Source organism: Arachis ipaensis, chromosome B7 (genome assembly GCF_059453495.1).
Source record: "Arachis ipaensis isolate K30076 ecotype BB chromosome B7, ASM5945349v1, whole genome shotgun sequence".
Taxonomy (NCBI): domain Eukaryota; kingdom Viridiplantae; phylum Streptophyta; class Magnoliopsida; order Fabales; family Fabaceae; genus Arachis; species Arachis ipaensis.
The window spans coordinates 118,134,807-118,150,617 of NC_142442.1; the positions used below are offsets into that span (position 1 = coordinate 118,134,807).

General features: G+C 36.5%; 2 protein-coding genes, 1 non-coding gene and 1 pseudogene across 9 annotated transcripts; 2 read left to right on the plus strand and 2 right to left on the minus strand.

Annotated features, from left to right (window-relative positions):
• The first annotated feature begins 1,495 nt into the window (after positions 1-1,495).
• Positions 1,496-1,602, plus strand: LOC148553873 (small nucleolar RNA Z279/snoR105/snoR108). The gene has a single exon (XR_015895227.1). It is a non-coding gene; the product is annotated as a small nucleolar RNA Z279/snoR105/snoR108 (small nucleolar RNA).
• Positions 1,603-2,646: 1,044 nt separating this feature from the next.
• Positions 2,647-7,404, minus strand: LOC107609893 (elongation factor G, putative (DUF668)). Of its 7 annotated transcripts, none has more exons than XM_016311949.3 (13): positions 7,301-7,404; positions 6,700-6,992; positions 6,153-6,466; positions 5,973-6,065; positions 5,775-5,868; positions 5,392-5,485; positions 5,121-5,218; positions 4,896-4,965; positions 4,138-4,232; positions 3,943-4,059; positions 3,721-3,797; positions 3,564-3,608; positions 2,647-3,446 (listed from the first exon to the last, which is right to left on the minus strand). In XM_016311949.3, the coding sequence occupies exons 1-13, from the start codon at positions 7,305-7,307 to the stop codon at positions 2,924-2,926; spliced, it is 1,920 nt and encodes a 639-aa protein (XP_016167435.1). In that variant the 5' UTR covers positions 7,308-7,404; the 3' UTR covers positions 2,647-2,923. The 7 variants fall into 7 exon arrangements, with proteins under 7 accessions (XP_016167435.1, XP_016167434.1, XP_088348803.1 ...); XM_016311948.3 differs by having other exon boundaries at positions 4,138-4,238; XM_088492677.1 differs by having other exon boundaries at positions 7,101-7,386.
• A 2,152-nt stretch (positions 7,405-9,556) lies between these two features.
• On the plus strand, positions 9,557-10,055 carry LOC148553874 (uncharacterized). Its single transcript, XM_088493113.1, has 2 exons — positions 9,557-9,754; positions 9,825-10,055. Exons 1-2 carry the CDS (start codon positions 9,557-9,559, stop codon positions 10,053-10,055), a joined length of 429 nt encoding a protein of 142 aa, XP_088349239.1.
• Positions 10,056-10,901: 846 nt separating this feature from the next.
• LOC107607523 (uncharacterized) lies at positions 10,902-13,871 on the minus strand (annotated as a pseudogene).
• Positions 13,872-15,811: the final 1,940 nt, after the last annotated feature.

Sequence of the window (15,811 nt, forward strand, 5' to 3'; positions counted from 1 at the left end):
AATAAGATCATAACTAGCTAGCAGATTACCGTCTTTTAATTACCAAATAAAATCGTTTAAACCGTCTTTTCGTCTTGTACAATTCGTCACACTCTTTTCGCCAAGGACAAAAATTTCCCTACCTATGTTCCTAATATATTAAATGTTTTAAAATAACTTAATTTATCAAATTTATATATATACACACTTTACCCAAAACTACCTCACTAATTACTTATATCAAGTAGAGGAAGAAGAGACACACTAGTATTTTGTAACTTTATTTATTGGAGCATATTTTAACATAATCCCAGTCAATATAAATTAGCAAAATATAATATCAAGATTAACAAATAGGCAAATCATGCGCAACAAGCTTTCGTCAGTCTTATATAGTAGCATACTAATTAAGTCTTTGTTTTAGTGCATAATCATGGAAATCCAAATAAAATCGCCACTACGTTCTCGTGTAATTTTGTATTCAAGAATCGATCAATGAGGTATTAGGTATTCAAGTGATAGTAATGTTTGAGCAACCACCCAATTAATCATCTCGCACGCTTCCAATATTTTTTGAGATAACAGCAAATTAAAGATGACGCAAAAAAGCAATGAATCCATTCTAAAGACGGTATTTTATTATGTTAGTACCAATTTGCATTTCAAGCTTTTTGTAGTTTCCTATCATGACAAAGAGGAGTGCTAGGGGGCCAGCACTTTTGTTAAATTCTGGTCAGCACTTAACTATCAAAAGGAAATTGAATGATTCTACACCATTAGATGTAATCTCCCACCATTAAAAACATCATTGATGGCTAATTGATGGCTAAAAACCACAAAATCTGCTGGTCCCTAGACTTTCTCCATGACAAATACCATCGCTATGTAGCTAGCAACGCTTATGCTATGAATATGGCTGATTTTTGCTTGGCGAAATAAAGTGTATGGGTATTAGCTATGAAATGGAAGGTACAATAATCATGAATCATGACATATTGATATAAACAGTAGGATATGTTGCATAACTTGTGAATTATATAGAGAAGACAGCTGGTTGTAATTCAAATTTTCATGAGGGATTTCCAAACTTAAGGTGCTTGAGGTGACTCAAAGAAGCCTAATTCTTAATATCCGTTGGTCCAAGTGGCTAAACTCAAATAGGGAGATGCTTTGTTCTGCCTCAGGATTCTTGACATTTGACTTAGAGAGCTATGGAAGTGCTAAGTAGAAGGCGAAAGGAAGTGGTGAGAGTGCAAGTAACCAGAAAAATGAAGTGTTAGAGTAATAAGGAAATTGTTTATAGGATTTTAGGATGCAAAATGCAAGGGAATAGGCAGGGCTTGGAGGAGAAAATGCTGGTTTATGAAGCAGAATAAAAGAAGAGAGGGGGGGTGGCTTCGTAACTCGTTAGCAAGGTGCGTCCCACATCGTTTGAAAGCGTTACGGAGAAGAAATTGGGGTGTTATAAGATGACAAGAGCAGGAATTTAGAAAGCATGATCCTTCAGGCAGTAAAGGGGATATGAGGAGTGGATGGATCTCGCCATTAAGAATGCGAGTTGGGTGTCCTTCCCAAGCCTGGTTACGACAACTTGGGCACTCCCCCGTCTTCCAATCTGATCCCTGTCTTGAAGGACAACAAATTCTAATTTAGTCTTAAATTTTTCAAAATTAAAATTTTTGCTAGCATGGTTTTAAACTCTACATTTGTTTGAAGGTAGAGTTGATTTTTTATTAAATGTAAAATTTTTTTAGTTACTATTAACTATTAAGTGGATATTGAATTAAGGATTTCATACCAAATACAAGTGGATGTTGAATTACCAAAAAATTCTTAGTTACTAAGGAGAAGATTATTAATATTTTTAACATAAAAATTTGTTTTAATTTAAATTATTATTAAATTATATAATAATGTTATATTTATTTAATAATTTGTGTGAGTTATTAATAATTTGCGTGTTGGATAGAATTAGGGATGTGATATTTTTAGATGTGATTCAAATTAAACTCTACTTTTGTCACTTCTAGATAGATGATAGGAAAGAAAGAAAAAAAAAATGATAGGAAAGAAAGAGAAAAAAAGATAGAAGAGGTTCGATTTGCACGAAGAAAAAATTATGTTAATATATTTATTTGTATTATATTATATGTGAAATAAATTTTTAATACAAAATAAAATATAAATATTTTTATTTATTGTATTTTATAAATATTATAAAATATTATAAGTTTATATATTTAATTTAAATTATTTATCTAATGCATACAATATTTAAATGTAAATTTTTATTATAATAATTTATTAAAACTATTAAAACTGAATTTATATTAATAATTATTAATGACTATAACCAAGTAGTATTGGAAACATGAAAAAAATATTTTTCCTTCTCTTATTCTTTTACTTGTGATGAAAAGAAAAAATTTTTGTGGGAGAATTCTTTTGGCAAGCACAATTTTATTTTCTTTCTATTTTTTTTTAATATCCAAACAAAAAAATATTTTTTTCCATTCATTCTTTTTTTACCTTTTTTCTATCCTCTCATTTTTTTATCAAACCAAACAAATAATTTATAGAGAACTTTGAAATGCTTTTCTTCAATAACTAAAATGTCTCTGCACTGTATAGTAGTATCCTTTATAGAAGATTGAGTCATAAATGACCTTTATAGAAAATTCAGTCATAAATGCATTTTACTCATTCTCATATGCTGCTATAAATTGTAGGACGATACATTCACCCACCAAAGAATTGTCGAACAATCTAGTTATACTTCTATTTTGCTGTACAAAACAAATTTGAGAACTAAGAAGATCTGGGGTTAGTTACTTATAATGATATATACATATAAATTAAGGATGAAGAAATGAATGATGAAATGCTATATAGCAAGAAAGAAACTGGACTAGCAACGCCAGCAAGAGGAAGAGAAGAAATGAATTCAGAATGAAAGGTCTCGGTATCCTAATCCATCCATGATATCCAAAACGTTGTAGTTTTGTTGCTCTGAGCCGAGTCTCGTACCCATACCCGTACCCAAGAACTCCTTGACAGGCGAACTGCTAGCGCTTTTGGCCATGTACCGATCTCTTCTTGATTCTCTTTTCTTTGGAGCATCAAAATCCATGCTTTTGCTAATTCCAGGACGGCTCCTCCTTGTAATCACCTCCTCTAACAACCTCCTATCCTCTTCAGAGACTTCACGTCCCAACGTCTTGTTGCCACTGCCGTCTGGGGAAAGGAACTCAAGCATCTTGGGCTGGAATCTCCCTTTTGGAGGAGATCGCATAGGCATTTGCTTCAGGGTATTCTGTCTGGATCTTACAAAGCTTATCAGATGGTGAAGCCATGCCAACAATTCAACGATGTAATTATCGATTTTATGCTTATCAGCATAATAGAGTGTCTGGATGCGCATCAGCTTACTACTTTCAGCGGGTGTACTCTCACCAAAATCGTTACCACTGCAAATCAGAACAAGAATTATCATCAATTCATGAAATTCAAGCTGTTATTAGTTCACACAGCACATGTAAACACAATCATAATCCCACAGATATACAAGTTTATATATAGCTAACCTTGTGTTTGCCCATTCACCGATCCATCCAAAACCTTGATGTGCTCTGTCCAAAGTAAAATATGTTACATAAAGCAATTGCATAGACTTCTAATGCAATTTTATATATGAAAATAGGGCCAGCATGGGAAACCAAAAGAGTTGAAAGCATATCTTACTTGATAGTATTTGTGGCAAATGGAAGAAGGCATTGAAGAGTCTTATCCATTTCGGCTTTAATCTGAGTGATCGGCAGCTACAAAAAATTGTCATTTTATTTAGGATAATGCACAACGATGTAAAATTCAATCTTCATGAGCAGAAGTGACCAACTCGGAGAAAGTGACACCATAAAAAATGACTGGTAGGAAATGAATATATCTGCAACTTGAAGGGCATACCTCTTTTGTGACATCAATGGATTGCAACCGAGAGGGAAGAGAACTCTTGATATTATTAGGCAAACCATGATATAACGTGTCCCTTGTATTTGGGGGAAGAGCTGTTGGGCGAGAAGCCTGATAGAGAGAATTTTTTATTTAAAGAAAAACTGAGGTGAGGTCACTACAAATTTAATTAGCAAGATAAAAACTTACAATCATATTTATCTGATTGATGATATTAGCATAGTGCAGTGCAAGACCAGCTTCGCCCAGTCTTTGAGACCCTTTACTATAGTTATCGGCAGCAGCTGTACCTACCATGAATTCACAATTTCATTAATATTACAATCAATCATCATACCACCCTTACAACCTACCAATAAGATTGACATGATAGATAGAAAACACAAGATTTTCATATGTCTTGATAAATGACTAATATAAAATCGAGGATTTAGGGATTCTTTTTGTAGTTTTAAGAGTTTTCCCAAATGCTCTAAGACAGTATGCTAATCCAAGCAGAAAAATCATGTACAAGAAAGACAGCTGTAAAATTACAATAAATAATCCCTCTCATTCATGTGATTCAAGCTAGAAAGATAAAACTGAGCAACTAAGTGGAAATTTGAGCCAAGAAATTTTAAAGAAAACTTGGGAAGCACCTATTTTCAGAGTTTCCATCCTTAGTAAATGTATTATGTGTAAATAATATGCTATAGATATCTTTCATTTCAAGTAAGTTTAAATTCTAAACAAACACGAGTTCAGACTTCCCAACAAACATGTCATACAGACAGAATGCAAGTAATTTTCTTTGAAGCATAGCAGAGGGTCGTGATAAATTGAGCAAATTTAGACTTCAAAACCTAAGGTTGGAAAATCTGATGAATTCTTATTGAATAAGGACAAGTAGATGCCCTCTATGCTAGCAGCAACATATGGTTTTTTCTCAGAAAAGACACGTGTCATACCGTTGTTTCCGAGGAACTCATGAATAGTTTGATGCATATAGGTAACGATATCAACAAGCTTTTCAACTATCTGCAATAAGCAAATCACATAGAATAATTACATTGCTTTAAATAAACGTAGACATAGAACATTTACTTCTAGCCAACTAAATAAGGTTTCGTTCCAACAAAGGAACCGAAAAATACAATTAGGTCCAACATTAGGAACTATCCCTTCATTCATACCTCTTCCATGTTTCTGGACCAAAGAGACTTCTTTTTCAAGCTCCTCACAATCTTTCTTTGATGCTTTAGCTCACTTTGAAAAAACGTGATACCCTCACCTGAAATTATAAGGCATATAGAGCTGTCAATCATTAATTAATTTCTGCATACTTCGCTTTGCATGTGTCTTGCATATACTACGTACATCCGACTGAAGATAAAAAATGATTATCATTGGAAAAACAAATACCATTAGACATTCTAGGGAAAAGCATATAATAAATTTTCTAACCTTTTAAAGGAAGATTTAAGGACTCCATTTCCTTAATCTTTTGCTGATAATCTTGTTCAAAACGGTCATAAGCATTTAATTCATGGTACAATTCCTACATACAAAAGGATAAAAACAGTAATTCAAAGATGGACTACACCAAAATCTGGAATGGTACCCTTATTTTAACAAGTAAAGAACTCAAAAGAATACCAGAAGTATAAAATGAAAATTATATGAACAACATATAGATACAAGCATAATAACTCAAAAGTCAAAACTATGTAAAGATCAAAGATCTATTAATTAAAATCATTCAGCAAACATGGAATAACCAGAATGACTTGTGCATCCATCAGTTTGTTGAGGCATGCAAAGATTAAAAAAATTGACAATGGGCTTACAGAAGTCTGCTGAGCTAGACTGGTAATCTCCTGCATTGTCTTTTCTGCCTCTACCTTGGATTGCATATCACCCAAGGCATGGTCCAAGTCTAATCTGAAATTTTTGTTCAAAATCCTAATGAGAAATGTTTGTAAATTGTAATACTCTAAGAATTCAATCATGGCAATTAGTATAAATGTGTAATCATGTGATAGCACCTTGAGAAATATCGATCTAGATTGTGCCACTGCGGATCTTTACACATATTTCCAAATCTTGCTACTTCCCGTGAGAAACCACAAAGCTCATCCCTATAAATTGCCCCAAAACAAGAGATAAATAAAATAAAAAGAACTTCAAAACTCTGAAGACAACACTGATCCTTGAATGCACTAAACCTTTTGTCAGCCGCAGCAAGATTAATTAACTCAGTCATATCAGTTGAAACTAATTGTTGAACTCCTTTTGATTGTAGAATCTCCTTTTTAAGGAACTGAATGTTCTCTTCAGAAAGTGATTGAAACAGAATTGACCCTTTGGTTATTGTATTAGCTACTTCAAAAGCCAATATAGATATTCTTTTGCCTCTAGAAGCCATTCCAGAGGCAAACCCGCTGTTGGTGTTTAACTTTGGCATGCCACTCCCAAGTGAGTCTAGAACATCAACGGCCTTCTCACTAGCTCTTCCCAGAAAAGAGCCCCTGTGGATGAACTGCCAAAAGGAAATATACACAAAGATAGTATCTCCACAATTAGAATTAACAACATACTTTATTTGAGGGAAAATCACTAAATCAAATAATGAAGTCAAATCTACGAACTACAACAGAAACAACACAAGTGAATCCACTTCGAAAGTCAAAATTTTGTAATTTCTCTAAATCCATGGAAAACTAACTGCATCCCATTAAGACATAGAAAGATCAGTACAGATTGGAAAAATACCTGTTTTGCCCCTTTTGGAGCGGGACTGGAGGATTTGAGTTCGCCGGAAAAATCAGCGACCTGCTTCTTTTGCTTTTTACCACGACTATTACTCCTTGAATCTGAAAAAGTTTCTGACTTTTTGTTGATAAAGCTATCTTCCTTCTTAAGCTTCCCAGAAAACCCCAAAGTATTCTTCCCTCGCAGCTCAGCATTGCCCTCAGCCATGCCAGCTGAACAAACCGCTCCCATTTTTTCTTCAAATAGCAAACCCAATGCTTCCGCTAATTCAGCTTTTACTTCAAAATCCGCAGCTTCAAGAAGAAAAAGAAAGAGACTTTGTTAGGTGAGAGGTGGAGAGTGGAAAAAGACAAAACGCCATCTAGGAGACCATGGCGGTTGAGTAATGGTAATATTAGTACCTAATTAGAACTACCTATAGAGAGTAATGGTTAGGGAGATGGAGATGGAGAAGAGTGGAATTAAAAAGGAGGAGAATGTGAATTGAGAATGGAGATGGAGATGGAGATGGAGAACGAGATAGGGAAAGAAAGAAAGAAAAGTCGCTGAGAATTTACGACTCTGGAGGGTTTGACTATGATGAATTGAAAGATAGACATACATGGCATGACGTGTTTGTGCTGTGTTGTGTTTTGTAGCGTCGACGACGATATTCGTAACGTTGAATATTTTGAAACCCAAATAAATGAAAATGAATAAAGTAAGGTGCTTATTGGTAAAAGTAAACCCTTTATTTAATTAAATAAATCAACTAAAATTAAAAAGAGAAAGAGAAACGCGCAAATGGAATGTAAGGATTGGAAATTTCATAGGATCGAGTATTTGACTCGGAATGAAGGGAGACGTGGCATGCTATGAGACGAGATCATTGAATATCTATCTATGGGCTCGTGGACATTAACCAAAAAAAAAAAAGGGCGTTAAAACCCAGGCGGTGGTAGCATTAGTACAACTGCAACCAGCTTGCCACCTTATTCCCCCTCTTGATTTTTTCTCTCTGCCTTCACTTTCTACGTAAAACTAATTACAAATAAAATTCTGCATTTAGTATATAATAGTTCGTAGTGAGTAAATAATAATTCTGTAATATAATAATCATATATCTGCATCTTAGCTCTTAAATTTAACAACCATTTGACGTGATAAAACGAGCTAATATTATCATATACATTTGAAGGCTACGTGTAACCTAAATCAACACATGGTCAAATGTATGTTAATATGTTTCACTGTTTTTCTTATTCAAAGACTTTGAGTAGTCATATAAAATTACTGCATAAAAATAGCATAGGTAAGGTTATGTTTCAAACGTTAATTTTTTTTAATTAGTTTTTAAGTAGATTTAGGAGCATAATATATACAAAGCTCACGTGAAATATACTCCAATATATTGTCATAAAAAAACACAAATTATTTTGTATATCTAAAAGTTATTGGTTTTTTTTTTTTTTTTCAGAATATTAATGTTTATGGTGTTTGACAGTATTATAAATATTTAAAGTTGTTCTGACGTGGTGGAAACATGGCATCTTCTTATGCAACACGCAGGAAGCGTGTTATTGTGCCTGAAAAAGTTTTTTTAGATATTTTTCTGCAATTTTTTTAAAGTAGTTTGACTGCTTTTTCAACATGTAAGGGCGTGTTGTCAGCCTACTTGCATGTATGCAGGAGATAATACATGCTTTGAAAATCACTACACAACAAAAAAATATTCTTGTACTACTCTTTGTTGGTCCCAAGAAACAGAGGAGGCTAGGTTAGTCGAAAGATGATTATCGGTTCAAAGACGCAAGGTGTCTCTAGTGTGCTAGTTATCATGCTGACGGTAAATGTTGGGTAGCCAAGTGCAGAGCGAATAATTACTGAAAGCATCTAAATAGTAAAAAAATGGTCGAAAATTATCGGATTTATCGGCGGAAATAATCTAATGGTATAAATGTCACGGGTAATAGTTTACTATCGGACTTTGTCTCTTCAACGCTAATAATCGTTAAAAAAATTTAACGATAAATATTATTGAATGACCAATTTTTGGATGACGTTGTCATAGAAAAAATCTAACAGTAACATTAGCGCTAATAATTGAGTTTTGCGCCATGATTACTATGGAGGTTTTTTGTTGGTAATTTTGGCAGTAATATTTTTTTAGAATTTAAAGTTAAAAAATAAAACAAATAGTGTGAAATTTTATTAGACACAAAATCCGATAGTAATATTTTTTTGAATTACAAAATAATTTTTTAAAATATTTTTTATAATAATTATAACTTGTTTAGAATTAAATAAAAATTAATAAAAGGTTGGTCCCTAAAACCTGTGCCTGCCAAGTAAAAAATGCAGCAAATGTAGAGAGTAATTGAGTAATCGTCGAATATGAGTTACCCGTTTTTACCCCAATCATGTTTCGATGCTATCTTTACTAGTTATATCTACCTGAAATATATAAATATAGTGGCAAATAATTCACAAAAAAAAGTGTATATATAAATGCAAGTAGCCGTGAAGATGACAAATACGACTAAATCCCCATAATGATCTCCCAGATTCAACCCGTGCACCGATTTAGTCCCTGAGATTCCAATTACACTATTTATGTCCTCCAGATTGCGATCCGGGCACCATGATGATCCTTCGGTAAATTTTCGGCGTGACTCAGCGACGGTCATGCTTATGTGGCACAGCCACTACCACGTTGGACGTCAGAGTGTACAGATGACGTCGATTGTGTTATAAAATTCCCCAATGTAGTCCCTGTCTTCATGTTTAAACTCTAAAACTTCGTTGGCATCCCCTCAATGTGGTTCTCTCCATCAACGTCTCCTTCTGCATCTGTTGTGTACACCAATAGCTATCCCCCATGAGAGGAACTGGGAGCCATGTTGCAGGAAGTTCGAACCGGTCATCGTCGACGGAGAACTGGAGAGGGAGAAGCACAACACGAAGCAAGCAGGGGCGGGTTCCGGACTGGTGCGGCTGTGGTTGTCGCCCGATGCTAAGGTGGTCAGGGACGGAGAAGCATCCTAACAAGCCCTTCTTTGGTTGCCCCAACTATAATGTGAGTAAAGGTAAATGATTTGTAGCTGATTGAATTTTTTTTTTTGGTTGATTTTTTTGGTTGTTTGCAGACAAGTGGGAAAACATGGTGTGGGTTATTCGTCTGGGCTGATTGTGTGCAAGAGGAGTTGTCTGAAAGAGCTATTTCAGGAGATGATGATGGTGACAGGAAGAAGAACTTTGCATGGCGGATGGGGAAGATGGAGGCAGACATTAGGAATCTGAAATTCATCACTCATGTTCTTGGGTTTGGATTCTTAGTAGTTGTTGTTTTTGTAGGAATGGTGCTATTGAAGGGTTGAGAACATGTCAATGTAATGTAGTTCCCAAAGTAATGAATGAAAGTGTTATGTGGTAACATCACAAGGTTTCTGTAACTGATCTTAGTTTACTATAATATAATATCCTGTTGGATGAAGTAAAAGTACATATAAATAAGTAAAAGAAAGATTGATTCAAACCATGGATAGAATTAATTGATCTATACCAAAATATGGCAAACCATTCATAGTTTTAACACATTACAGCCATAAGTAATTGAACAAGTAGCATGACATACTTGATTAGTAATCAACAAAATGAACCATTGTTTAGAGTGAGCACAGTCACTGTTTCTTTTAACAAAAAACAAACACTTGACAAGTCTAATGTCCTAATATGAAAGTTCACTTCTTCCGGGGGTGCTTAAATCCAGGGGTCGGCACAAACTTCAGAAAATTTGTGAATCGTGAGGCAGTGGCAGAACTCGCACCCTTCATTGGGTCTAGTGCTGTAGAAGGGGTAGTCGGTGGTGACCTTCTTCTAGCAGGCAGTTTGGCAGGTCTTGTGGCTGGTTCCCCTCTTACTTTAGTGAACTACACAAATTTCAAACTACAAATGAAAACCAAAGTTTGTCACCCACTAAACCTTTTTCAAAGTTATTAGTCCATGAATTAAAAAGGTTTATTATAGAATTACTATTGTACCTTTTGAGAATCTTCTGGTTCAGAACAAATTAGCTTTGACAGATCAATCTCTGAAGCTTGACCAATAGGAGCATAATTGATTGTAATATTAGCAGTAGCCGTAGCTGTACTAGTAGCAGTTGCAGTTGCAGTGGCATTGGCAGTTGCAGTGTCAGTTGCATTGGCATGGGTAGTTGCAGTTGCTTAGGCAGTTGCATTTTTAGGGTCTTTAGCAGCCTCTGCAGCCTTTGCAACAGCCGTAGCATCAGCTGTAGCTTGAGCAGCATCAGCTGCTCTTTTCTTTTTACATCCTCTCTTGGTGTGATCTTTCTGCAAGCAGTACTTGCAAGTGAAAGGCCGAAGCTGTCTTTTCATGGCTGTACCTGGCTTAGATTTCTTGCTAGAACTTGTGCCTTCATCGGAGTCCTTCCTCCTCTTTGTTTGAAGGTTCCCTGGCTTCCTCTTGATTGGTGGTGCCAATGGCCTGTTATACTGACTTTGTTCCTAAAAGGCTTGGCCAGGTATAGGATTGGTGTGGTACTTGTATGTTTCCTTGTAAGACTCCATGGTTATGAACTTGTGGCAGAAATCCTCCGGGTGCTTGTTCACTATGGCCAGTGCAGCACAAGCATGAACGCATGGAATCCCTACAAGTCCATTTTACAACCAGCTTAGGTTAAAACAAAATCATTTATAAGACAAGTGTAAAAGTCAATGAGCAAAGATAAGTGGATGGGAAAAAACAACCTATTAACATCCAGAACTAGCAGGTACATAATATTTTTCCCAAGTCCACCACATGGTTTGTAGGACGCCCATGGACCTCAAACTTCTCATACCCAGTATCTCCAGACCATATAGCATGCCAATGTCTGGACTCCTTCCTCACCTTTTCTAGCCTACTTTTGATTACGGGTGGTAACAGCCCCAGGTGATTGTCCAACTTCACCTTGTTTTTAGCCATAGTCCTCATGACAAACATCCTCACCTCTTCTAAGAGAGTAAGTATAGGCTTTCCCCTTGCTTCTTTGATCTTTGAATTAAAAACCTCACAAGAGTTGTTGCAAATCGAGTCCAATTTCGGGTTGTGTCTGAACTGTGACCTCGTCCATGCCTCCCTGGGCCACTTGTCAAGATACCTCCATGCGTCCGCGTTCAGCCTCTTTATCCTATCCATGTAATCCTGAATGGCAAGAATTAACAATAGTGAAAAAAGTCCATGTAAGGTAACTCCAAAACAAAAATATTATCCTTACATACCTTAAACTCTTGAAATGTTGTAGCTCTAGCACACTCCCATAACAGTCCCCTCAGCTCCAGGTCCTTCCACTGCTTGTTGAAATTTCACCACAAGTGCCAGACACAGAAACGGTGGCCTACACCAGGCATCACCGCTTTCATGGCAGGCAGTAATCCCTGAAGACAGCAAACAACATGTTACCATAACAGTGCCTAAGAGTGATAATAGTTCACCATAACAGTCCCTAACTTTCCTTATCGATCACCATAATAGTCCCTAACTTTCCTCATCGATCACTATAATAGTCCCTATTTTTGAAACTCGTTCACCATAATAGTCCCTATCATTTATAATCGTTCATCATTATAATCCCTGATTTGCACCATTCAGTACCTAACTAAGTTATAACAAACAACATACCACATAAGTATAGTAACTAATCAAACAATAATAACAGAGGTATCATCACTCACAGAAGTTTACTGCGCTTTATGTACTAAACCAAGTTAACACAGTTTTATACATCACAACTTATGTGAGATTAAGGTTATACTAAGAGATTACCTTTTGCATATCAGAGATGAAGTTCCACCCATGAGTCTTGTAGTCTCCAAGGTCTTCATGCAACAACTCTAGAAACCACTTCCAATTCTCAAAGTTCTCCACCTCCACAACTGCCCAGGCAATAACGTATATATGATGATTAGCATCTTGTCCAACAGCCGATAGAATTTGCCCCCCAAAAATAGTTTTTAGAAAAGCCCCATCAAGTCCAAGTAACGGACGACAGCCAGCCCTGAAACCTGACTTGCACCCACTCAAGCAAACATACATCCTCTTAAATATGACCTCACCATTAGGCTGTGGCTTTGTGCAAATCTGAACAGTGGATCCTGGGTTGGTTTTCAACAGTGTTTCACCATAGTCCCTAAGCATAGCATATTGCTCCTTCGCTTCCCCATAGACTATATTCCTAGCATCACACAGTGCCCGTGATATAGAATTCCTATTGAGCGACAAGTCGTATTTCGTCTTGAAATATGTTGTAGCCTCACAGTTCCTGAAATTTGGATATTTCCTTAGTTTTTTGACCAGCTTACCGGCAACCTAATTTCTATTTGCTGCCATGTTCCTATCCTCTCGTGGACAGGTATGATCATTGAAGAATGTCTTCACTTGCCAGCAACTGTCTTCGTGGTCCCTTGATGCATACACAACCCACTTGTAATCCTTCACCTTCCATACTGCCCTTACCCTTTTCCCGTCGTTCTTCCTGAACCTCATCCGTCTCCCTTCTTGTATAGTGAACTCCCTCACTGCCTCCTTGAACTCCCACTTAGTATTGAACTTCATCCCGACTTCTAAATGCAGTTCTCCGAACCTAGCACCCTATCTAAACACCGGAAATACCTCCTCCAAACTTTCTTCTCCAACCAGCTCATCCTCTGAATTAGGTGGTGTTTTCATCTCCAAAGAATGCCACGAATTGGCACCATCCGATTCTGACCCCGGATCAAAAGCGTCATGGTTATCCCCCTTTCTCCCTCCCCCCACAAATCCGATGTCCACATCTTCATCAGAAACGTCTTCCACAAATCCATCATCATCAACACAGACCTTGGCCTTCCCTTTTTTTTTCCACTCTCTGCCTGGACCTTCTTCCTTGGATTGGGTTTGTTGAATTTCTTCTTGTGTGAAGGAACAGTATATCCAATGCCCGATTCATCCGAGCTATCATTCGGCTCTTGTGGCTTATAGGCCTTGTCCTTAGCACTCTCGTAGCTGTCATGAGAGTCTGACTCAGAGGATAAAACAACATGGTCACCAGCATTTCCCTTTGATTTTGAAAAACCTTTCCCTAAAGACCTTAGATAGTATCTCCTAGTCCTAGGCTTAGGTTTGGGAACTGTCTTAGGCTTAGGCTGAGACTCCATGTTACAATTCACATTTGTCTTTTTCGGTAATGCCTCTTTAGCTTAGGGCTTGTATGTTACCATGCTTAAACTCATCAGAGGGACCTTCTCGGTGGTAGGTTTGACAGGGGGGCCTTTCACCATACTAGAATTCAATTTGGCTTGCTCTCCAAGATCCCTCACCTGGTCATCAACATGCACAACAACATCCTGTCCTTCTACAATTTCAGGTTCTGAAATACCATGTTCAATTAGACATCTACTACTCCATTGTTCTTTCCACCATGACAACTGATAAACCCATATTTTATGATATATATTGTGCTCAATTTAAGTGATTTATTCAACCCTTCACCCACTTATTCATGTAAATTTCATGGTTTTACTTTCCCTTCCTTATTATGTGATATATGTGAAAAACATGTTTCCTATGCTTTAAAAATAACTGTTTTAATTACCTTTATTACCCTTCGATGCCGTGATTTGTGTGTTGAGTAGTTTCAGATCTTCTAAGGCAGGAATGACTTAAAGGATGGAAAGGAAACATATAAAAATGGAAGGAAAGCACAAAATGGAGTTTTTGAAGAAACTGGTAGCGACGCGAACATATGGACGACGCGGCCGCATGCCTAGCGTGAAAAGGCAGCGACGCGAATGCGTGACTGACGCGGACGCGCGCCTTAAGCAGAACACAGATGACACAGACGCATGACTGAAACGAACACGTGATAAGGAAAATTCCAGATAACACGACCGCGTGACAGACGCCACGCACCAGAAATTATAGAAAACGCTCCCAGCGGTTTTTGAATCCCTTTTTGGCCCAGATCCAAGTCCAGAAGGCACAAATTAGAGGTTATAAAGTGGGGGAATGCATCCATTCAGAGAGAGCTCTCGAATTATTCACTTTTTTTAGTTTAGATGTAGTTTTTAGAGAGAGAGGTTCTCTCCTCTCTCTTAGGTTTTAGGATTAGGATTTCTTATTATTTCGGTTTAGTATTCCAACTCTTTATCAGGTTCAATGTTCCTTTTCAATTATTTTCTCAATTTAATTTATGAACTCTTCCATGTTACATATGATTCTCTTAATTAATGTTATTTGAGGTATTTCAGTTTATGATTGCTTTCTTTCATTTATATTACTGTTGCTTCTAATCTGAAGACATTTTTATTCGAGTAAGTTTACCCTTCCCTTTTTGGCCTTGGTTAAGCAATTGGTAACTCATGAGTTATCAAACTCAACGTGATTGATAATTGTTGTCTTTGCTAATTGAATTGAACTTCAATAACTCCAGTCCTTTCTTAGGAATTGACTAGGACCTGAGGATCAAACTAATTGGTCCACTTGACCTTTCTTTGCTTTAGTAAAGGCTAACTAAGTGGGATTAAAACTCAATTCTCATCACCATTGATCAGGATAACTAGGACAGGACTTCCAAACTCTCATACCTTGCTAAGAGTTTATTTTATAGTTATTTATTTATTCTACTCGCCATTTAAATTATTTGTTCCTTACTTTCAAAACCCCCAATTTACAAAACTCATAACCAATAATAAGAACACCTCCCTGTAGTTCCTTGAGAAGACGACCCGGGGTTTAAATACTTCGGTTATCAATTTTAAAGGGGTTTGTTACTTGTGACAACCAAAACATTTGTAAGAAAGGACTATTGCTTGGTTTAGAAACTATACTTGCAACGGGAATTTATTCTGAATTCTAAACCGTCAATCTTCCGTTCTTCAAAATGGCGCCGTTGCCGGGGAACTGCAAACGTGTGCCTTATTATTGGTTATTGTAAATATTTTTCTTTTACTTGTTTATTTGTTTTTGTTTTTTTCCCTTTTTATTTTTTAGCTACTATGAATTCTCACCCCTCTCGCTTTGAGTTTGGTTATAATATTGTTGAAAGGAACGAAAGTTATAGCAGGAACATGCATCAAGGTCAGAGCAATCAAGGATG

Excerpts from the sequence above, each read along its gene's own strand:
- LOC107609893 (XM_016311948.3), bottom strand. Across the intron at positions 4,966-5,120 it reads GGTCCAGAAACATGGAAGAG|ATAGTTGAAAAGCTTGTTGA; the intron begins GTATGAATGAAG and ends TGCTTATTGCAG. Across the intron at positions 4,060-4,137 it reads TCAATCAGATAAATATGATT|GCTTCTCGCCCAACAGCTCT; the intron begins GTAAGTTTTTAT and ends TCTCTCTATCAG.
- LOC148553874 (XM_088493113.1), top strand. The coding sequence starts at position 9,557 with ATGAGAGGAACTGGGAGCCATGTTGCAGGAAGTTCGAACCGGTCATCG. Across the intron at positions 9,755-9,824 it reads TTGGTTGCCCCAACTATAAT|ACAAGTGGGAAAACATGGTG; the intron begins GTGAGTAAAGGT and ends GGTTGTTTGCAG.